The following is a 24,722-nucleotide window of genomic DNA, read 5'->3' as shown; positions in this document are numbered from 1 at the left end:
TATATAAAAAGGGTATTTCAGGGCTTCCCTGGTGGCGCAGTGGTTGAGAGTCCGCCTGCCGATGCAGGGGACGCGGGTTCATGACCCGGTCTGGGAGGATCCCACATGCCGCGGAGCGGCTGGACCCGCGAGCCATGGCCGCTGAGCCTGCGCGTCCTGAGACTGTGCTTCCCAACGGGAGAGGCCACAACAGTGAGAGGCCCGCGTACCGCAAAAAAAAAAAAAAAAAAAAAGGGTATTTCCACTACTTGCTGTTTGCTACTGTGTATATGAAGGACTGTTTATAGGTTTTATTTTGTAAAAATGTATAAAATTAATGTTTCTTATATATCCTAATTAATCTTGTGGATTAAGTAATGAAAGGAATCGAAAAAGTACTTAATTGCAGTACTCGTAGTGAAATTTACAAAGTGGATAATTTTTTGTTTTGTTACTCATAATGAAGGTAAACTTTATTTTACATTCTGTGATTGACAGGTCTATTGCTGGACTACTTTCTAGATATTCTATAAAATAGAATAAAAATGTTAGAACAGTTTTACATGTAATACATTCCTTCTTAGATTGCTTTTAAATGAAGTTATCATATATGCTTGTAAATAGTCAGTGAATTTGTACTAATAAAGCCCTTTGTTGGGATGTGAGTTCTTTTTGTTCCTGATGCAAGCAGTGCATCTCATACAACTTCACTTTATCTAAAAGAAAATGCCATGAAACGTGCTGATAGGAAACCAACATATTGTCAAAATCCTCCTCTCCAAGAAAGACATAGCCACTCTCTTTTCCTATATTACAACTCTGCCTTTGAATATGGAACCCTGAAGTTTTATAATTGGTGTAAATAAAATGTTCAGTCCTTCAAGTGATATTTTTATGTTTTAATTTTGATTCTAAGTGCTAAGCCAGACCACTGGCTACTTGTTCCTAATTTTCTTCACTCCAAATGTTTCTACTCTTCTTCCTAAATTTGTGACCCTGCAAATTCTACATCATTCAGGTAGAAACTATTTTCAGAATTATAGAATTCTACAACTCCCACTAAGACCATTGGGACAAGAATGTAACATACCAGTTTGCTGAAGAAGAGAGGAGCTTTAGCTATAATTGTACCTGTTAACCTAGTCTTCTAAATTATACTTAAATTGTTTTAAAAAATTCCCATGGTAGGAGTATCGGGGCTGAGTACCTAGGTAACCATTTAAATGTCATTTCTGCTTTAAGAAAATACATTTTTGGTAAATCTGTTGACCCTGGCCAATATTTATAATTTCAAACAATTCCCTATGATAGGATAACTAGCCCATTTAATAATCTCAAAACTGAGAATTTTATTATATGAAGACTAAATTTCTTTATATTAAGGGTAATTACTAAATTCTTAACCCTGAAAGGTTCTCCATTTTTCAGAGGACCTATATTTTAATTTGTTGTGTAGTTCAAAAAAAAGTCAGAAATGATGGAGCTATTTGTTCCTGTGATATTTCTCATTGTTACTTTGTATTCATATGCCAAAGACAATTATGGAGAAATAGGTAAATGAACATTGTATTTAAATGAAGCAATAAACATTTTTTAAAGCATGTTTGTGAATTTTAAAACTTTGTGATAATGTTTTATTTTTCACATATAAGTCTGTAATCCATCTAAACTTTGTATTCATCTGTGTATGTGACATTCCGCTATAGGAGTTGCTAACTGAAGTATTCTCCTGGTGCTTTATTCAATTTTCTATAGTACAACTAGTTGTCAGGATCTTGGGATAAAACTCAATGGGCATAATGTATTCTATTTTCAAATTCTCATAAAAATTTTCTTAAGAAGAATGGTTCACTCTTGAGTACTGTTAAAAAAATAAGACTTTAGAACAACCGATTTATTAAAAAAATAGTCATTTAATTTTTTTTTCTGATTTGAACCCTAGTGTAAACTGCTAATCATTATCAAAACGTAAGCATTTATCTTAACAGAAAATATACTTTGAGGGAAGTTTAGATATAAAGAAAAGGGAGCTTCTCTGAATCTAATTCTGGCAGGCATTATTGATTATGTGTGAACTATTTATTTTTCATCTGGACGGTAAGATATATTGATGAAACAGAACAGAAGTAGCAAAAAAGACTGCCTTCTTGTCAGTTCTATTGCTGCTTACTGATTTACTTTTCTATCCTACATTGGTCTAAATTCCATGTCGGCCTATTACAGCAAGGGGATTTCCTCGTGTCAAAATGAAAGTGGTACTTGCAAAGAGTTAACAGGATTTTTTTCTGTATTTACTGAAATAAGCATATTAAGTGCAACTCTGTCAATGGTATTAACTATGGACATACTTAATTTTTTAATATGAAGATCAGTGTACTTGATAGGGTTTATGATTTTCTCTCCTCCAATGAATTGCCTGTGGCTGCTGATTTCCAGATGGTACATCCCTATTCTGAGCTGGGTAATGTTTTGTGTACAGAGTGGAGTGAGATTACTCTGATTTTTTGTTCTTGGGGGGTGGGGTAGGAGTGGGAGTAGAGAGAGCGGTGTGGTGGAAGATCATCCAATGAAAACTCTTCTGCCTTAGCACAGAATTATTTTTTCTATGTAACTTCCATGTATTACACTCAACATCTCTTTGCTCCCTTCCCCTCCTACAATATGGGTTTTTAAAAAATTTATCTGTTTCATATCCACTATGTTTGAGCTACATTACTGGCTAGCACAATGCTCCTGGCACATAATTATATATGGGAAATTTAATTTGGCATTCAAAACTTTCTATGAATTTCTGATAATTTCTGGACAGTTCTTTCTTCTTGCAGTAGGAGATTATAAAATAAATGAGATCATTTCAGTTTTATGTGACTAGAATTCTTGAATAAAGGTGGGAGTATCTTTGTTTAGCGAGAGAGATTTTATTTCAAAGATGAACATAAATTCAGCCACATACAATAGAATGTCTTCACTGATATATATTTATTTCAAAAGTAAACACAAGTAGTAACAATATGTAGCAATACCCTTAGTGAAATGTTAGTCTTTTAAGTCAACTCAATCCCATTTTCATAAAATGCCCTCAATTATTTTGTACATTTTGGTGTTCCATAAAGATAATTAGTATGTGTCAATTACAGATAAATAAGTTGTCCTTCATCCATAACTATTGACATTTTACTCTTTACCTCCACTTTTTGGTTTATTGACTTTATATTAAAGAATATGGTTCTCCAGGTGTTGACTTACTTTCTAAATGTCATGATATAAATTGGTCTATAAATTATTTAATTGTTCCTTCAAGTAATTTTTACATTTTCAAGGTAATGTAAATAGGAAGAGAGAAAACTGACATAACTTGAAACAGTGACTGAAGGAGATTTTTATAGCAGAATTGCACATAATGGAAAAAGTAAAGAAATAGTCAACCTGTCTTCAATCCCTAGTTGAAGGCCTACCTGTCAAAAACATGTAGAAAAATCTCCCTTGAAAGTTTACACACACAGCAGAATTAATCTTTTAAAATTTCTTTTTTTGTTCTATGTGTCAGATTCAAAAAATTTGTAGAAGTTAGGAGATGTGCTCTGGGCTCCTGGGCCTGACCCCGTCTCCTTGTGCCAGCCATGTTGCTTAATCTGTCTTCATGTTAATGTCCTCAGATATCAAAAGGGACAAAAATACTATCACATACAGTTGTTGTGAGAAGCATATTCTTATCACTTTTATCCCCAAACCTAAAAGAACTGTTAGCTGCTTTATATTTGTTGATGAGAGAAAGGTGAATTTTGACGTCTGAAGCTGGTAGACGGAGCCAATATTCTGCTGATTATTCATTCTTCTGTGTTACTTGAGTGACAGACTAAGGCCTCTGGATTATATATCATGGGTATCAGAGATCGAGAAAGCTAGTAACTTGGCATCCTGTCAAACTAATACTTTGAATATTTGCTTAGCATTTATTTAGTGGAAGCTGGGAGAAACTGACTTTGTGTTAATAAAAGTAGTATGAAAACAAATTGGCTTTGGTTTTGTTTCCAGTTGGCAATGATTTGGAGAAGTCCATCTGCTGAAAACTAAAAAGCCTAGGTAAACAGAAGGAAAAGATCTGGTAAGATGGCATAGAAGTATCAAGCTGAAATTAAAGTGAAGGTGAAGATAAAGACTTAAGCAGAACACCAAAGCTGTTTTTCCTGTGAGCATTTGCTGATCCTAGTGAACATAGCGACAGTTTTCTCAGCTTCAAAAGGATTGAAGGACAAAGGACAAATCCCAACACACTCCAAGGTCAGGAATCAAATATAGACAGGTATTCCCACTGGGCTGGAACATGAAGGGATACGTCTCCGTAAGCGAGAAGCGGAACTGTCCCATCCTCTCCCTACTGGGGACAGCAAGCTTCTGGGAAGGCCCATAAGTCATCCTTCCTGGAGTTACAACCCAAATTCGCATCATCTATATTATTTTTAAAAAATCACCCAAGCTATTAATTAAATGAAAAGTGTTTTAAAGTCCTGGAATTAGCTAGGGAGAAAGCAAAGTCTTTAGATTTTGTTAGATATATATGTATATATTGACAATGTATATAGTGTCAATTCTTGAGTACCCACTAAAAGAATAAGTACAGAGTATATAATTCCCAAATTAGTTGAGGGGGAAAAAATAAATTATAAAATATTTTTCAATCCAAATGAAAGTAAGAAATGACTAAATAGAAACAAAAAAAGGGGACTGATAAAAAATAGTTCATAGGTATAAAACCTAATGTATCAGTGCTTAAATAAAATGTAAATGAATTAAATGATCCACTTGATAAGATTTTGAGACTTAATAAAAATCCATGTGTGCATTATATGATACGTCTAAAATTTAAGTATATTTAAGTGTTGAAATACATATATACAATTAATAACCAAAATGAAGCCAAGGCAGCAATATTAATGTCAGACAAAAAAACTTAAAGGCAAACATCATACCAGAAATAAAGAGGATTATTTCATAATGGCAAAATGTTTAATCCACCGTAAAGACATAAATTTTAAATTTATATGCACAATATGCATTAAAATTTATATAATCACATATTCTCAAATATTGGGTTAGCAAAAAGTTCATTTGGGTTTTTCCGTAAGATGGTATGCATAAATTAGCAAAACTACAAGGAATAGTTAGACAACAGAGTGAAAGATTTTAACATACCTCTCTCAATAATGGAGCAACTAGACAGAAGAAGAACAAATGAGTGAGGGCAGAGGTTTGAACAGCACAGTGAATAACTGACATGATGGACATATGAAGAACATGGCAACCAATATCTTTACCGTATGTGTTTTTTTCACTCTAGATATTTTATTTAATATCTTGAATTAACAAACTTATACATAAGCTCTCAAAGTTACAAGTTTATTTTGTAATAAACTTTGATTTAAAATGTCTTAGTTTCAGGTGTATAGCAAAGTGATTCCGCTATATATATATGTGTATATACACACACACACACACACATATATATTCTTTTTTAGATTCTTTTCCATTATAAGTTATTAAAAGATATTGAGTATAGTTCCCTGTGCTATAAAGTAGGTCTTTGTTGGTTACCTATTTCATATATAGTAGTGTGTATATGTTAATCCCAAACCCCTAATTTATCCCTCCCCCCTTTTTTTTCAAATGCAAAGAACATTTACAAAACTGACCATAAAAGGGCCCATACATCATTAAGGTCATCATTTAATTTTAAAGGGCTGAAATCATACAAGTTTATTCTCTCACAAGAATTGAATTAACATAAAATCAGTTGCAAAAAGATGTCGCAAGCGAGATTCCCTGGCAAGCAGACTCTGAGATAGAAATTATTGTGCAGGAAGTTCATCAGTTTGTGCTCCCTGAATCCACACGTGGTCGGGGGGAGCAGGGGGGAAGCAAGCACAATGGGTAAAAGGAGAAATTGAGTGTTGTCACAAACATAACAGGGCCTCAGTTAACTTCATGGAGACCTGTGAAGCTTCTACATTAGGGTTGTCCTAGGTTGGGGTGAGGACCCCAGGCCAGATTAGATGTGGGATACCTGAAGAAGGCAGAGTAACCTTGGGCATTTCAACACTTTCAGCAGAGGCATCTCTAGGAGCAGGCTGTCAGATAAGTTTACAACCTTCCCAGCAACTGGGGGAGTGGATCCTGGGTGGCAATGAACAACATCTATGGTTGATAACTAAAATTCTGATATATTTTGAAAGTAATAAATACATGTGTAAACAACCAATTGCTTGAGTGAATTTGTTAATTCTGGTGAAATTGGGGTGAGGTTTTGAAGGATTTATAGGGACAGAAGACATAAATGAAGTCCTACCCAACATGGGGAGTCTAGTTGTAGATTCACTCCTCAAATAAAGCTGTAACCCCAAAGAAGTATACTCTTCGAATAAAGGTAAACCAGACTTCACTCATCCCACAATTTGCAGCCTCTCCCTCCAGGTAAAATTGTGTTGGTGCTGAGCATAGCAAGGTGGTTATAAAAGAATCTGAGATATTGTAACTCTGAATTCGTAATAGATTTACAGACCAAATTTACATGACATGTGTTTCCAAAAAACATCAAGAGACTATTGAAAGCTGTTCCACTGGTATTGATTAGGTGCCTGGAAAACGGAAACTTACATATTCTCTGGAGGAATAGATATTTATCCTTTCTCTTAAATAACATAAATAAGTTTTTCAAGATAATAAGCAGTGTACAGTTTAATAAACAAAGCCTACAAGAAAAGAAGACAACATGAGAGAGAAGCTTCAGGATCAACTCAGAGGCTGTCTAAGAGTCCAAATATTATTGTAGAATTGTGAAACAGAATCTGAAACAAAGATAAACGACAATTTCTTCAGGGGTCAGGAAACCATAATTATGACTAAGGAGATTTGTAAAAGAATCAAGTGGAACTTCTAAAAAGGAAAAATATAATAATTATAGTTAAAAGTGTCATAGATGAGTTTAATAGCATTTTAGACAGGTGAACAAAAAGTTAATAAACTTGAAGATAAATCCAAAGAGATTTTCTGTAATGCAGCAGGGATAGCAAAATAGATCAAACATATATACTGAGTAGTCAAGAATCTTGTAGGATGGAGTAAGAATTTCTCACATTTGTCTGATTGGACTATCAGAAGAGGAATAGGGGAGAGGTGCGTTTGAGGAGATAATGGCAAAGAACTGGCTAGAACTGATGAAAGATACCAATCTTTTATACAAGAAACCTTGAGAATCTAAATTTAGATAAATTAAAAGACATCTCCACATAGACAGAATGTCAAATAAAAAGACCTGGGTGATTCTCACAAACATTACACTGAGTGAGAGAAGCAAAACACAAAGAATATACACAGTAAGCTTCCATTCATACAAAAATGAAAAGAAAAACTGAACTCTTGTTTAAGGATGCATAGATAGATGGCAAAACTATAAGCAAGTAAAGAAATGGTGATTACAAATGTCAAGAGAGTGATCATCTCTATAAAGGAGGAAAGGAATTATGATTGAGAAGCAGGCAGGTGGGGGATTCTAGGATGCTGGAAAATGTTCTATCTCTAGACTTAGTTGTTGATTAGATGGGGTTTTGTTGTATAACAATTTCTTAGATTACACATTTATATTTTATTTACTTACTCATGCATGTTATCTCTCAATTTAAAAAGAGGTCACACTAATTACTTGCACTTAATGAGGTAACATTGTCCTGAAAACATATGCTAAAAATTTTCATAAATTTCTGGAGTTCTTATCTCTTTGGGTTTAATTTTTTTTCCCCCAGTCTGTCAAGTGTCAGTAGGGCATATGGTTTGATAAAGAATAAATGATTCATAGGTAATGAAATGTATCACTCATTTCTAGTTAACATCACCACATACTGCCTTACTCAGTTTTAACATTACAATTAAGACTATACATGTAAAATAATTCTGAACTTTTAAGCTTAGAGTGTTGAGTATTAAGACATACTGGAAAGTAGAAAAGTGTAGCAGCTATGGGGCAGATGATTATTTCATTTTTGACATTTATTTCAGCTTCTTGTAAAACATACAGATGGGAATGTTCAGTAGGCAGTTGTGAATGCTGATCCAAGACTCAGAAGAAATTATGGGTCAAAGGCAGATCTGGAAGTGATCTGTTGAGAGGTCATCTGTATTGGTTTGCTAGGGCTGCTATAACAAAGTACCAAAGAGTGGGTGGTTAAACTACAGAGATCTATTTTCCCACAGTTCTGGAGGCTAGAAGTCTAAGATCAAGGTGTTGACAGGGTTGTTTCCTTCTGAGGGCTGTGGGGAAAGGGACTGCTCTAGTCCTCTCTCCTTGGCTTATAGATGGCTATCTTCTCCCTGTGTCTTCAGATTGTCTTACACATGTCTGTTCAAATTTTCTCTTCTTATAAGAACATGAGTTGTATTGGATTGAGGCCCACATTAATGACATTTTAATTTAATTACCTTTTTAAAGAGCCTATCTCCAAATATGGTTATGTTCTGAGGTACTAAGGGTTAGGACTTCAACATATGAATTTTTGAGGGATCACAATTCATTCTATAGCATCATGATTTAAAAATGTGAAAGTGTGAGATGGCCAATGAAGAGGGTCACATTGGAGAAAGAAGGCTCTGGAACACATCTGTATTCAGAACAGACAGAAGGGGACAGCCCAAGGAGGAGACAGTTTAAAGGAGGAGATGATCAGTGGAATCAAAAGAGACAGAACATTCAATAAGGATCTATCAGGACTGAATACAGCAAATAAATGTGGTGTTGAAGCCGTCCATGGTGACCATTTAGAGGACAGGGTTTATAGGATGGAAAGCTGATGGAAGTGGGTTGAGAAGTATGCCTAACTAAGAAGTGCAACAAGAATGAAAAGACAGCAGTGCATGTTAAGAAGCAGAAGAAAGATAGAAAGAGGGAATTGATACAATAAGTGGGGTGAGGGGGTAATTTTAAAGGACAAATGGTAGAGGGATCTTTGAAAATATGCTTTAGATTGAGCACAAGAAACCATTTCAATGATACAAATGCAGAGAGAAGACATAAAGCTATAGTCAGGGTTATGGTTTACTATAAACCTCTTTATCAAGAGAAGGTCGGTGTTCAAATTCCTTTTAAAATTTTATTCAAAGAAGTTGACATAATAGCTGTAAGTATCAAGGTCACTATAATAGCCTGCTCAGAACCCTGCAAAATTTCTCATTTACTCTAAATCACTATCTGAAAGTCTGTTCCAACATTACCAGTTTCTTCTGCTTACTAAGTATTACTCTAAGAAAATTTGGGGAAGTTAAATTGGAGGTGGCAATTTACTGTAGAAAATTATTTATTGTCTATATCTAATGTTAAATATTAGTTTAATTATTTATATAACTTTGAATAATATTCATTTAAAAATTCAATTGTATTATTTTTTTGGTATGAGTCTTCCCATATAGTAAAAATTTTCTAATTTTCAGACACTCAACTTTTGAATATAATTTCAGGTAATAATATATGAAAGTAGGGAACTTGTTCCACAATCCAAAGAGACACTGTTTAACATTTTCTGTGTTTGCTTCTGGAATAAACGTTATTGATAAAACAAACTATCTTGCCCACCCTAATGCTATTGTTCTTTCAACTGTTGACTTTTCCTCTGGCAGTATATCATTATGTGTACAGACATTTAAGCCACATCCTTTAAAATCAAGAAGGAAACATTTGACTATTGTTCTTTTTGTTGGATGTGCTTTCAAGCTATGTACTGTAGTTATACAGTGTATGTTTTAGCATTATTACATGGTTTTATCCAAACAATATACTATTACAAAAGAGTTAAAGTGCTTAATTTCCTTGTAAAAAGGAGCTACATAATGAGATGCTCCAGAACAAAAATGGGTCTACCTCCTAGAAAAATTATTTTAAGAACACTATTTAACATTTGCTAAGTGGATAGTTTCAATTCCTTTAAAAATACTTTTCCTCTTATAATATCAATAACGGATACTTTGAAACTTTAGAAGGTAAAAAAGAATAACCTGAAGTGAAATCCTAAAAGGAGTGGTCTGAGGAGGAGAGAGGCACTAGGGTCAAACAAATGTGGTTTGTAGCTTACATGCTTTCATGCATAAGCATTGAATTATCTGGTTCTCAATGAAAATTGAAAAAAAAACTCATACCAAGACCACATATATAAATATAGTTTACTGGCATTTTATTGTCTTCTTGACTTTTAGCGCCACTGTAAACCAAATTTTATCTATAGTTATTAACCTTATAGTGAAAAAATTCTAGGACACATCTTAAAACTTTGTAACAATTTTTCAGTACTAGGCAAATCTGAGTTGGTGAAATCAAACAAAACTATAATACTGTTAGTATAGCATTTTCCCTGTGTCATTAACTGAGAATAAATCTGGACTAGAAGGTTCAAATGGTGGGAACTTTTTCTTAACCATCAAGATTTTCTTTGTTTCAGTACAATGTGTCTAACTGAATGCCTGCTATATTACGTTGAAGTGAATCTCAATATAAATAGCTTCAGTACCAACACCTCATTATGATTATTATTATTGACATTATTATTTAATGTAATGTTTATTTTTGAGCCCCCCCCAAAATTATTCATTAAATCATTCATTCAGTATTTATTGAGCACCAAGTATGTGCCAGGTTCTTTTCTAGGCACTGGGACTCAGCAGTGAACAAACGACATGAAGATACCTGTCCTAATTGAATTTACATTCTAGAACTAACAACAGACAATAGTTAAATGTATTAAACAGATTAAATCAAAATGGATACATTAGATGGTGGTGAAAACTATGGAGAAAAAATCAAGCGGAAAGAGGGGAGAGGGAAGAAGTGCCATGGGATGAGGTTTGTAATTTAAAGTATTCAGGGAAGGTGTCCATGAGAAGATAGTATTTGAGCAAAGATTTATGAGGTGAGGGGGTGGTATTTAGGGGAAGAATTAGCAATTGCTTAAAAGTAAAAATAACTTAGAAGAAATTTAAAAGTGCTTTTAATTTACTTTGAAATTAGAATATTAATTTTAATTAATATTAAATTTAATAGTGTAAAAATAGTAATAGTGACAAATAATTATGTTATCTAACCATCTTTCTGGACATCTGTTTAAAATATATGCAAATTATCCATAACTTAAATGTTTTACATATAGAGAGGCTTTAATTCATAAGGCTAAAGTTTAATTATAACCCTGAAAAGAGTTATTCTGGAGGAAAATAATTATAACATATAGAAGTGGACGCTAGCTATTTGCAAAGTATGTCATTAAAACTCCAGTTTTAATAAGGTGAGTGAGCACAGTCTGGATAGCCGAAGAGAGAGTATTCCAGGGAGAGAAACAGCAAATGCAATGGCTCTGACATGGGATTCTGTCTGGTGAGCTTCACCAAAGACAGCAGAGAGGCCTCTGAGGCTGGAGGAAAGAGGGTAAGAGCGAGTTGTTTGGAGGTGAGATCAGAGTTTGGGCTGATGGAGTGGGCCTTGTAAATCCATAGAACTTGGGTACAGTCACCAAGGAAGTAAAGTGGCTAGAAAAAAAGAAGAGATTCAAATTTGAGCCTCCAGATCCTCGTGTTAAGAGGTCTTGTAGATGAGAAGGAATCGGCAGAAGAGGGAGTAACAAATGAAGCAGGAAAAAACTGGGAATCACAGAAGTCAGGTGTACTGGGAAGGAAGAATTGATCAACTGTGTTAAATGAGGTTGAGAGGTCAATAAAATAAGGACTGAAAACTGACCATTGGATTCACAAAAGAATCCAGTGTTCTTGACAAGAGCACATTGTGTGCAGTGCTGAAGCAGAAACAATGGGAGTTAGTCCATTCCAAGAGAATGTCAGAAGCCAGAGTCAATTGGCACAGGTAGCTCCTTTGTGAAGTTTAACCATTAAGGGCGGTGGAGGAGTGGGAATAGAACTGGAGGGAAGTGAGTTCAATAGCTAAAAATGCAGGTTTATTGAGATATAATTCAGATACCATAAAATTGTTTGTTTTATTATATTTATTCATTTTTTTAAGTAAAGACAAATAACAGCATATATTTATATGGTTGGGAGTAAGCCAAAAGAGGAGGGAAACCTTGATGATACGGATAGAAGTGAGCAAATTCCTGGCATGCTTCTCCTGGATGGAATCCAGGACAGAAATGGGAGGTCAAGCTTAGGTGGCAGCACATAGTGTTCATCTGTATTAATAAGAAGGTAGGCAGAGTTCAGGGTACAAATACCAGTAGGTGTGCTTGCATGGGGATGTAGAGTTTCTCTTTTGATGGCTTTTATTTTCTTAGGAAATTTAGAAGTAAGGTCATTGACAAGAGGGAGGATGGGAAGGAGATATTGGCTATTGGGGAAGAGAAAAAATATGAAGCAGAAGAGCATAGAAGCAAAGGGACTACAAAGTATAACTGACTGTCTTAAAGATCCAGTTGGGGTAATGAATTTAAGTGAGACAAGATAGCATGATGATGTGTTTTTACCCTATCATGTTCATCTGCCTGGTATAGGTAGAGAAAAGGAAAGAGTCTAATTTAAGCCATGGTTGTGGTTTTGCCAAGCAAGTATAGAGAGGGTCAAGGGAACTGAGGGTTCATGCAAGGGAATGATAATGATTGACCACAGACTTTAAACCAAGGAAGAAGGTACTTGAATTGTTGAGGGAAGTGAGGGTGAATGAAAGGTAAATAGGCTCAATGCATTATCGTTCTGAGTGGGAACCAGTAGTTTGTTATAATCACACTACTAGAAGAAGTGATCTGGAAAGAGAGAGGACATTGAAATATTTGAAATTGCATTTGACCTTATTCATAATGCATTTTCCACTTGGAATCCTTCCCTGATTCTGCAAGTCCAAGCCTTGGTCTAGCCCTTAGACTATGAAACCATGAAATTTTCCCTGATTCTCCCAAGCTAAAAGAAATCCTGCCTTTCTTGGTACGTCTATAGGATTGCCTACTAAACCCGACTTATAGAAAATTTCTATCTTCTGTGTATTCTTAGTTCCCCCAAAAGTCTCTAGGTAACTTAATGTTTCATTCTGGTCTCCTTCATACCTAAGCTCACAGTCAAGCACATAAAAGAATAATTATGTCATAATGATCACCTGATAAATGGGTGCTCCGGGACCAAATCTCCTTCACAATGAAGTCATGTATGATAAAGAAAAGTATGTCTTAAATGGCAGCAGTAACGGTGGCAATGTTCCCTCTTAGCTATACTTTTAATTTCTGTGTTGGAGAAAAGTCCTCAATGTACAGTCTTTATTTGTGAATTATTGAGACAATCAGAGCTGGGTTTTGGAAAAATTATGGTCTGTGAAGTCAGTCCTTTGTTACCTCCCTCTCTGTTCATGGCATGAACAGCCCTCTCCTCAGTGCTCCTGTGTCTCCTGTTTGTCCACTCTCCAGGTCTCTGCCCCACAGGGAAAAATCTGATACTTTCACTGATGTCAGATTAAAAAATGCCTGGCCTTCAGTAAATGTGTTACCTTAAATAGGAAAATGAATTTTAAATATTTAAATCTGTGGAATTCTTCCCACTTTCAAAATGATTTAAGAATTCAGTAAGTAGACTAAGGAGATTCTCTGGAGCAGGGAGCATGGAGTACAAGCATTCAGTATTTACTGAGGAGGCCCTCGAAGAAGGCAGGCATCGCTTTTTCCTTTAGATTAGCAGAGGCGTGAGTGAATAAAGAAGAAAGAAAGGGATGTTTGGCTACTTTTCCCTTTTCTTGGGATTATTCTGCTTTTCTGGAGGGAATAAAGATTGTTTTCCCTCTGGCTACTGAAGTCTTTGCTTGGTAGTGACTGGGAGCAGATGAGAAGCAGATGGCATCATCAAAACCATGGAGTCGGCCCTTCTAGTTTTCAGGTCCAGCTGATCAGTATCAGGGATTCCTCTAATTGTCAATCCCCTCTACCTTTCTCAGCACAGACTAGATCTTCTCATCTTAAATCCTAATTTGAACTTGCTCCCTCTATCCCAGAACATCTACATATATAATTTATGGATGGCATTTTCTATTCAATTTAATTTTTGTCCTAAAACATTTTTTCAGATGTTCTCATTTTCATACATCTTCTACTTACATATCTGATTATAAAGTTCATGGTAAAATGTATATTACTGGAGAATTATGTATCCTTGTGAGTAATAAAGCAATTACTGTAAACATATTGCACTTAAATATGTCTTAGTATGTCTATACCTATGCATATACCCTATGTGATAGCTACATATTTCTCTAAGGAAATACCTAATAATATATCGATAAGTAAAGAGTTCTTTGTTTCAAGGTAGGTTAATGTTTAAAATTCATTTTCTTGTTAAGGGAGAGACAATTACAATATTTAATCACAGTATTTGAGTTTCTTGAGGTGTTAAGACTTTTGCAATGATCAATAGAGTACAGATAAATATATATCACTGGCATATTGGTTTTTAATCCTGGGGCTTTTAGTTCCTGCCTCTGCTGTTTGCTTAGGGTGGCAAGAAGGCATTGTCTGTGTTTGGTGTGAGCTGGACTTGATTCAAGATAGAAGATATCACAGAAATAAGACACTAAACTAACTTGAGATGGATTTCATCTGGGGCATGCTATGATATTTACTTTTGCCCTGTCGTCACTAACTTTACCATACCTAGTCCATGATGAAAGACGGTGCTATGTGTGGGTATAAAAACTCCAGTTACAGGAGCCCTTGCAGATCTGATTCTCCACCATGACTGTTCTTCATTTCTAGGTCCCAAATCACCACCATGAAGTTGATATTTTTGTATTTGGTTGTGGTACTTTGCATCTTCTGCAAAGGTAAGGGACTAATTTAAAGAATCCTTCCATATCTTGATAGATCCATGCATATATTTGTTTAAATGTTTAGTGTTCTGTATTTCAAATATTTTTCCTCCTGGGAAATCTTTCCTACACCAAGAGTAGGATAATAAGTAAGAAAATTGGATTTGCATTTTATTAGGTATTATTTCAGGTTTTACAAGCCTGTCTTAAGGCAATATGTATATCTGTATCTATATGCTTAGAAATATTAGTGAACAGGTTTTTGATGACTCTGTCTTGATCTTGCATCTACCTTAAGACTAAAGACTCACACTGGTAATTTCAGTTTTCACAAATCATAAAGTTTCATCAATTAAAAGACTGGTTCATCATCAAAAGAAAATTTTGTAGGAAGAATATTTCTTAAACAACTTTCATGGACATTTTAGAAAGTCAATTAATTAATTTCTAGAATTAATTGAAAGATGAGATCATTAATGAATTTTAATTAAAAATTGAGCAAAATGAAAAAAAAAATCTTTAGAAACAAATGTATTTCTTGCCCTTTAGGTTTGTTTCTGAAAAGGATAGGAAAACAATAATATACAAACATAAGGAGAAAGGTGTGCAAAAGAGGAAATTCATACTATATCTAAACTTAAAATCTATTTTCTAAATTTGGGAGTAGGAAACATTTTGCTTCTCTGTGAGAAACCAGAATAAAGAGGACTACAATTGTTTGTTTTGATTAAGAGAAAACATTCCTATCCTTAATCCAGCTATCTGAGAAATTGATAGGCCCTTAGAAAATGATTATTTCAAGTAATGGTGACTTTTGTAATCTTATACAGCACTTTGCTGTAATCTTTGCTTCTATTTTATATAAATATAAATATTCTTTGCCTATACTTTGCATAAATGTATTTCTTACGTCTTAAGTAACAGTTCACAAAACTCATTTCAAAGCATTTATTAAATGATATATCACAACAAAATGTGTTTGTATTTGCTAAAGTATGCTAAATTCACCAGAGAACTGGAGAATATTTCTAAAGTAAATTCCTAGATATCCCTGATAATTCTGGTAAATTATTATAAATATTTCAATAGGATTTCCATAGGCTGGTTATTTACTAACAAAATTCAGGTATTTTATGTATTTATTTATAAGTTCATAGTCAGAAGTAAAGAATATACCTGAAAAACTGCTCTTTGCAGAAATTCCAAGTGCCTTAGTTGAAATGAAGTTTTATTGCTCTTAGTCAATAAGATTTATGATCCAAATAGATTCCCTTCATTTTCAGTAGATTACAGGATGATAAAGAATTGATGACTGGAAGTTACAGAAGACAGATATTTAAAGGGCATACATAGAATCAGTCAGAAGAAATATTTGTATTGTTTCATCAACTGTAAATGTATAGAAAGAAAGAAACCTAATAAATAGTTCCCTGGCTAAGTGGAAAAAATCTTCAGTGATACAAGAGGTAGATTTGGCACAAAATGGATATGCAAAATCAGTTCTTATTTTATTCCCAGGCTATTTTATCCTCTCAGTAGAGTAAAATCTATACAATTGTCTTTTTTCCCTTTTTTGCCTAATTCCTTGCTTATGAACACATTAGCCAGAAAATGTTTAGGGAAAATAAAGTAAAATATAGATCAGAAAATAAACTTCACATTGGCAGCTGTAAAAGGTTTGAAAAAGGTATAAGTATAAATAGTATGAAAAAGGTATGAAGTATTGGTTGATATTAATTTGTGAGTCTAATTTATTTGGCTACATATATTCCCAAGAGTACATTGATGTTAAAAACTTTAAGTATGTTGATAGGTAAATGTATTACTTATATATATATATATACGAGATTTATTAAATAAGAAAGCTCCAAAATAATAAATTAACATTGAAATAACATAATGATTAGATACAAAAAGTAGATTGCTTATAATGAATTTAAAAGAAGAATGGAAACAACAGAATTAATCTCATTCTCTTAAAAAATATGCTATAGAGAAGTATAAAATGATCTAATTGTTTTCACTTTTTTTCATTTTTGTAGATGGGGAAGCCCTATTTTATAGGCTAAACTCAGGTCAGTATCTTTCAGAAATTAATCTTCACTTTGATATAGCAAGGTGTATTCTGAGCCCACTTTTAGAACACAGAAATTTTTTCCACCTATATTGAGATATAATTGACATAAGTTTAAAATATACAATGTGATGGATGATTCAGTATGTGTATATATTTAAAATGACTACCACAGTAAAGTTAGTTGACACCTCAATCACCTCACACAATTATTTTGTGTGTGTCTGTGTGTGTGTGGTGAGAACAATGTAAGATCTACTCTCATAGCAACGTTTACATACCTGATACAAAATGGTTAACTGTAGTCACCATGCTGTACATTAGATCCCCCGAACTTATTCATCTTATAATTGGAAGTTTGTACTTTTGATCAAGCTCTTCCCATTTCTCCCATCTTCAATCTCCTGGACACCACCATTCTACTCTCTGTTTCTATGAGTTAGATGTTTTTAGATTCCACATAAAAGGGAAATTGTATAGTATTTGTCTTTTTCTGACTTACTTCACTTAGCATAATTGTTACCAAGTCCAAGCTCGTACTGCTCGCTGCACAACAGGCCAGAAATTGAGAGACAAGTTGTTGGGGTAAGGAATAGAGACTTTATTCAGAAAGCCAGAAGACCAAGATGGTGGACTCATGCCCCAGAATACCATCTTGCCTGAGTTAGAATTCAGGCTTCTTTTATACTAAAAGGGGGAGGAGTAAAGTCAAACATTTCCTGGTTCCCATCAGCCTCCGGAGGGGATGTGTTAATTTCTTCCTCCCTGAAGTCATTCACAGGTGGGCCTGTTCAGGATGTTTCTGGCGAGCTAAACAAGGGAAACAAGGGTATTTTAACTTAGTACTCATTACCTGGGAGGCAGGGTCCCCAGAGACAAGCCATTATGTATAATTTAAATTTATAGGCAACATCCCTTTAGTGATTAATTTGTAATAGAATACAAAATGTTCTTCCCTATTACATAACGCCCTTAAGATCCATCCATGTTGCCACAAATAGTAGGATTTTCTTTTTATGGCTGAATAGTATTCCACTGTGCATGAGATATAGATATATACATATATCTATATCTCACACTTTCTTTAGCCATTCATCTGTTGATGGCCACTTAGGTGGTTTCCATGTCTTGGCTATTGTGAATAGTGCTGCAATGAATATGGGAGTGAAGATATCTCTTTGAGATAGTGATTTTATTTCCTTTGGGTCTATACTCGAGTGGAATTGGTAGGTCATATGGTAGTTCTATTTTTAATCTTTTGAGGAACCTCCATACTGTTTTTCAAAATAGCTGTACCGATTTACATTCCCACAAACATGGAATAGAGAAAATTGATGTATTCTGTTTTTATACATACTTGATTTTGTGAATGAACTACCAGGACTCCTCACTCATTTATCTCACATGATTGTAAACTACTCAAGGGTAGGATATTTGATCTATGGCCGCAATGACACTCAGTATATGTTTGTTTTGAATTAATAAAATAATTCAGGATCATTGATAAATGATTTGTTCTACATACAAAAATTTTCTATATGAAGGTAACCAAACCCTCTGCAAGGTAAACTTTCTAAAATGAACCACAGAAGGCCTATCTTCAGACCCAGGGAGACATGGGACTTCTGAACACAGTTTAACCTTATTTTGAGGGCATAAAAGTAAATGCCAATTATATTATATACCATTCAATGATGCTCTTGGCATTTGCTGATATGCATGTGACAGTTGGACCCTACTCTAGAGATAGTTTCTGAGTTTCTATGTTTCTTCTTAATTTGCCTTTCTTTCTCCTCACTTATGTTGAATATCTAGCTTTATATCTTTATAGGGTCATTATGTCTGCTTTTAGCACTCAGTTCCAATTCTTACTGTCTTCAGTCTAGTGTGATGAGAACACCTTTGATCCCAGCTCATTAACCTTGTATATGTTGTAAGGGTAGGCACTCTCTGTGAGACACCAAGGAATTTTTCCTGGAGGGAAAAGTTCATGCATGGGTTTTGTGACACCTCTATTTATTGCAAGGGGGTTTGGGGATGACTCCTGATTGCAACCTACATTTCAGATAGCTAGAATTTTCCAGGTATTTAACCTATATGGGGAATGTTATTGTATAATTTTTCTTTAGAGACAATATTAAGTGTCCCCAAACCCCATCTGTAAACCATTTCCTCTTATCTTTTGGCTAAATGTGTATGTGTGTGTGTGTGTGTGTGTGTGTGTGTGTGTGTGTGTATAACTATGCACAATTTAGTTTTGGCAATGATTTATCAGAACACATAGGAAGACCTTTGTCTTTTAACCAGCTCTATTTACTGTTTGTTTTAATTTGCACCTATATCTCTCAGATAGATTTGCTGACCATAAGTCGTCAGTTTGTATTTAGGAAATTTGTGAATTTTAGAGCATAGAGAAGCACTAAAAAAGAAAAGAAACCTGCAATCCACTAAGTCCCAAAATAAAAATGTTACCCCAAATGGTTTTTTTGAGGTTTCTTGAATATATAATTGACTGGTAACCTTATGCAAAATTCTATTGCCATTGTTAAGTATTTTATTTCACATAGTTATTGAGAAAATTCTTTTGGAGACCAATGCTTTGATGTATTTGATAAAAATATTTTGATGTCTCTACATCTTTCTTAATATGTGTGCTTGCATGTAAATCATGCCATTTGTTGTAAAGTACTCATTCTTATTGCGTGTTTTTGACTCTGCTATACTTACTATAGCTTGACAATCTTGCAAATTTACATGCTATTTATTTAAATATGAAGAAAATTCACCTTGATTCATAATAATAACAATCCTGGAATCATCTGTAAGTTGTGTGTACATGAATTTTGGTATCCACCTGTAAAATAGAAATTGTAGCCATTTAATTCACATTGATTATTATTAGTTTATATAGTACTTTTGTCACATGAAAAACTCTTTTAACTAACTCTTCTACATTTCACCAACAGATTTCACCAACAGAATAATAATTTATGCTTTGAGGCACCTTTTCAAGTCATCTAAGAATTATATTTTGCTGTGTTCTAATTCATGCATCTAGACTGACTCTATAAATTGGCTGGAGCATTAGTGCAGCCATTCTCCTTTATGGGTCTGGTCTGGAGGGGTATTAAGATACCATGGTCAATGGATAATTACTATATTCATGCCTGAGTATTGACTCAGTTAGCAGATGTATATGGGAACACCTCTCAGGACAAGAACTGTCTGCAATCAAGATTCACTTTCTATTGGCAAATCTATTTAAAAATCTATCACTGACAGCAGTTCTCCCTTTTTTTATTCAGATGATAAAATAGCTCAAAGCAAATCAGGTAAATTACCTTGTTTTCTTTTCTTATGCTATTTATGCTAAATAACGATAGAGTGGCAGTGCTTTTCTTTGGAGACAGGACATTTCTTCCATGGAAAATCATTAAAACACCTAAAATGAAATATTCCTTATTAATACAAAGGAACATACCATCGTGTGTTTTAACATAATCTGGGCCAGCCATTTAATATTTAATCAGTATTTAGGAAGGTGGTGACCTTTGAAATAGGAAACTACTCTGGTTATGTGCTTTTTAAAAATTTCTTAAACCTATGAGAAAAATGTGAATGTAGATTTAAAGTTTTACTTTCCTATATTTTTATTGACAGAACATGCTTTTATTTTGTATTCTGCGATTAATTCCTTACTGATTTATTTTAATTAAAATCGATCTTAGTTCCAATAGTTTTACTACAGATTTCTTTGAGCAACTGAATAGTTATGATTATTACTCATCATTTTGGTACAGTTGGAAACTAGGCCGCTATTACCCATTATTTGTTTTCCCCCTCCACCAAATGAAAAATAAGCCACAGAAAATGAACACTACTTTTATGGAATTTTTCGTAAACCTAATGATAGGATTTTTGTCAATATCAATATAGATTCAATTTGATTCTGGTGTAATGTACACAGCAATCAAATAGCCCAAGATTACTTTTATATATTTTTTCGATCTCTCTTTCTACAACCTTAATACAATAAAATGTAATTGGCACATATTTCCTTTGAGGTAAAACACATACTGAAAATAAGCAGCAGGTCTACTGTCTCATGAAGAAGTCACCTCATCATAACTACAAACAGGACTCATTAGGTTCTGTCACAATGGCATAGCAAGAGCTTCTCTGCTTCCTCATTCAGGGAGTTAGAATGAGGCAAGGGAACACTTGGAATTCCATAGCTCTCTGAAAATCCTCTGAAATTATGAGCAATTGGATTTATTCCTTTGTCGCTCAGGGAACCTTCCAGGTCTCATTGAGGAGGGACCTGAGGGTCTCTAAAACTAGAGCTGCATTGGATGAATAAAAATGCCAAGCAAGGAAGCCCCAACCAACCACCCAACCAGCCAGCGTAAAATTGGACAAACTCGGGCTTCCCTGGTGGCGCAGTGGTTGAGAGTCCGCCTGCTGATGCAGGGGACACGGGTTCGTGCCCCGGTCCGGGAGGGTCCCGCATGCCGCGGAGCGGATGGGCCCGTGAGCCATGGCCGCTGAGCCTGCGCGTCCGGAGCCTGTGCTCCACAACGGGAGAGGCCACAGCAGTGAGAGGCCCGCGTACCGCAAAAAAAAAAAAAAAAAAAAAAAAATTGAACAAGCTCCAGAGCTATGTTAATCCCACAATCTTCATTCCTAAAAGGGACAAAGTCTCACATATCTGAGAAAAGGATCCATAGGCGGCTGTAGTACTTTATACTTTTGATATTCATTAATTTTAGACAACATAACTCGTTTATCACCATTACTTTTTTTTTTTTTTTTCCGGTATGCTGGCCTCTCACTGTTGTGGCCTCTCCCGTTGTGGAGCACAGGCTCTGGACGCGCAGGCTCAGCGGCCATGGCTCACAGGCCCATCCGCTCCGTGGCATGTGGGACCTTCCCGGACCGGGGCGCGAACCCGTGTTCCCTGCATCGGCAGGCAGACTCTCAATCACTGCGCCACCAGGGAAGCCCTAGCACCATTAATTTTAAAATCCCCTCTTCCACACAGCTCACTCATATTCTCCTCTCTGATTTGGCAATTTTTTTCCATAGGGTGGGGGTGGAGGAGCAGAATTATGTCTATTTCTTTATTCTATTCCATTCTAAGATCCAAAGTATAAGATAACTCTTCCAAAAATTTATGCAAAATGTATGCAAAATATAGTATGACTTTACTCTGAAATAAGTAAATGTATTTTACCTACCTTTGAGCTATGAAATATATGAACATATTTTATTTATCTCTAAGAATTGTATAAGCAATCTGTCTTTAAGCAAGGTGAAAGCAGTGTACCTCTTGCTTAAGAGAAAAGGGTTTCTTAGCAGATTTTACCACCTGATCTTGGGCATGTTATTCAACCTTTTTAAAGTATCAGTTTTCTCATTTACAAGTGAGGATTAATAATAGTACCTACCTAATAGGAGAACCGTTAAAGGGATAAGGCAAGAGTTAAAGAGTAAGAGTAAGAGAGTTAAAAGAGATAAGGCAAGTAAGATACTTTTACACATCTAAGATGTGGTACATACAACTGGCCATTACTACTGGTAACCCCAATGGCAATATTTATATATTGAATAAGTTTTATATAGTAAAATATGAGAAGGATAAAATAGTTAGTAGAAACGAATATGGCACAGTGGCTAAGATACCAGGCTATTCATTTCAACAACAGAATGAGGAAATAAATTCAGAAGAAATGTTGGTCTAACAAAATGAAGGATCTAATATATCTGTGAGGTTAAACTCAGGAGAGGTATGATGGATATAGTGAAGACTTGTCATGAATTAAATAAGTGAAATAAAATGAATCTGCATGAGTTTGATGTGACAAATTTGGTGAAGAAAATGAAATATATTAAAAGATATGTGGCTTTTGACTGTTGACTATTTATGTGCCAGACACTGTGAGAGGTGCTTTCATCTCATTTAATTCTTTTACTTAATTAATAAATATATTATGAAGTAGATATTGTTTTATCCTCATTTATTATGTACTCTCAGTTTAATAGATAAGGAAACTTTGTTTCAGAAGTATTAAATAATTTATCCAAGGACAGGTCAAGGGCACAGCCAGGGGCAAGAATAAAAATGAATGTCTACATAGCATATGCATAAATAAAAAGAAAAACATCTAATTAAAATGTGTTTTTTCTTCCACCTTGGCAAAAATATATTTGTGACAACCTGGAAGGCCTGATACCAATGCAGAATTTTCAGATCACTGGAATTCAACCCAAGAATGGGATGGGCAGTACCCTTGCCAATGTTCCTGTCCCATTGCCCTTTCCATTCCTTGCTTTGTCACACACATAGAGGGATACCCTAACCTGCATGTCTCAGTTTCATCTACTTTTCCTATAAACAGCCACCTCCTGGCCATCCCCCCAGGCCTAGGGGTTCTCATTCCTGTGATGTGGTCTAACCTTGGAAAGACAGTCTTGAGAAAGACGGTAACATGCTTGAGACTACAGGGTGCTAGGGCCTTAGTATGATCTACAGTGGAGGAGGGAAGATGGTCCTGGCTCTGGGTTAGCATATCCACCTGACCCTGTGTCTGTATTCTTTGCCCTCTAAGGAGGACCATGACTCAAGGAAGGCCAGAGTGAAACTTGTGTGGCTTAAAGTAGGAACCCCTCTTGTCTGAGTTTAAGGGAGGTCCTATCAAAGGCCATTCTGATTGCAAGTTTGGAAGTCCAGATGAGTTTGACTCAAAAGCTCATATATTTCCCAGTACTGAATATGGCCTTATTTCTTTCTGCTTTTCCATCAGACTGAGATATTTAGGTTTCAAGATGCAGTTATAAAAGTACATGGCAGTGAAGAAAGACAGTGAGAGAGAGAGGATAAAAGAGGAAAGGAGAAGAGTGTGTAGTGACAGTGAGGCAGGTAGAGGGCAAGCTCAGAAAAAGAAAAAAGCTCTATATGGAGCTGTAAATGTAATAGTGGTTTGAGGATTACTTGATAACATAATAATACAAATTGGCTGTAATTTAAGCAGCACTTGAATTCCTCCTAAACCAAACACTAATAAGTAAATATTATAATTTCATGATGTTTTAAATGTTGGGGGCCTCTTCATCCAACTACATAGTAGACTAACTCATTACTATTCTCAAAATCATTAATATTTTATTCCTGTGTATTGTTTGCTATAGAAAAATAATTTTGCTGTAAACATGGAAAATGGCTAAGAAGTGCAAGAGTTGTTGAGGAAAGATAATTTAAAACAAAATCTCCTGTCACCCCAGAAAACCTCTCCACAAAAGTAGAAGAGAAGGAAAACAGTTTTATTGCTGAATAAGCATTAAACCAGAATGTGATACACGTCACAGACAATCTGATGGAGAGATTGCAAGGACAGAAAGAAATCTCACCCTTTTATACAGCCAGGCAGATACAACTCACTACATACCTGTTCTCAAGATGAACAATAACTAGTCCTCAAGTAAGAGCACTTGACATCACCAATTGTCACACATGGTTTGTCCTAAATTTGCTTGGTAGTTGGGGTAGCCACCTGTGTTTGCTAATTGCCTTTATAAGAAAAAAAGTACTTTCTTGTATCTTTAAAAATCATAAAAGAGGTAGGTTTGTGCTTGGAGCCAGACACCAGCTGAAGTTATGTTCTTATCACCTAGGACATAGGGGAGCTCTCTCCCTTGATGACAGCATTTCAAAAAGATGGTCACCAATCCCTCGAAGAAACATTCTTGGGTTGCTTATATAACCTTTAAAAAGATTTACAAACATTTTAAAGATGTAGACAAAGAACTCACAATTTTCTAAAGTAAATGATCTAAAAACGAGGAGAGTCTCTCTTC

General features: G+C 35.0%; 1 protein-coding gene across 1 annotated transcript in view; it reads left to right on the top strand.

Annotated features, from left to right (window-relative positions):
- The first annotated feature begins 10,772 nt into the window (after nt 1–10,772).
- Nucleotides 10,773–24,722, top strand: part of MUC19 (mucin 19, oligomeric) — a 68,783-nt gene continuing 54,833 nt past the window's right edge. Inside the window, 1 exon segment of the mRNA XM_027093518.1 lies at nt 10,773–10,855. Within this exon segment, the coding sequence (XP_026949319.1) occupies nt 10,773–10,855 (83 nt within the window).

Source organism: Aethalodelphis obliquidens, unplaced genomic scaffold (assembly GCF_003676395.1).
Source record: "Aethalodelphis obliquidens isolate GAN/ISIS:26980383/991018 unplaced genomic scaffold, ASM367639v1 scaffold84, whole genome shotgun sequence".
Taxonomy (NCBI): domain Eukaryota; kingdom Metazoa; phylum Chordata; class Mammalia; order Artiodactyla; family Delphinidae; genus Aethalodelphis; species Aethalodelphis obliquidens.
The sequence above is the reverse complement of the archived record's forward strand: the minus strand, read 5'-3'. Positions and strand labels throughout refer to the sequence as shown.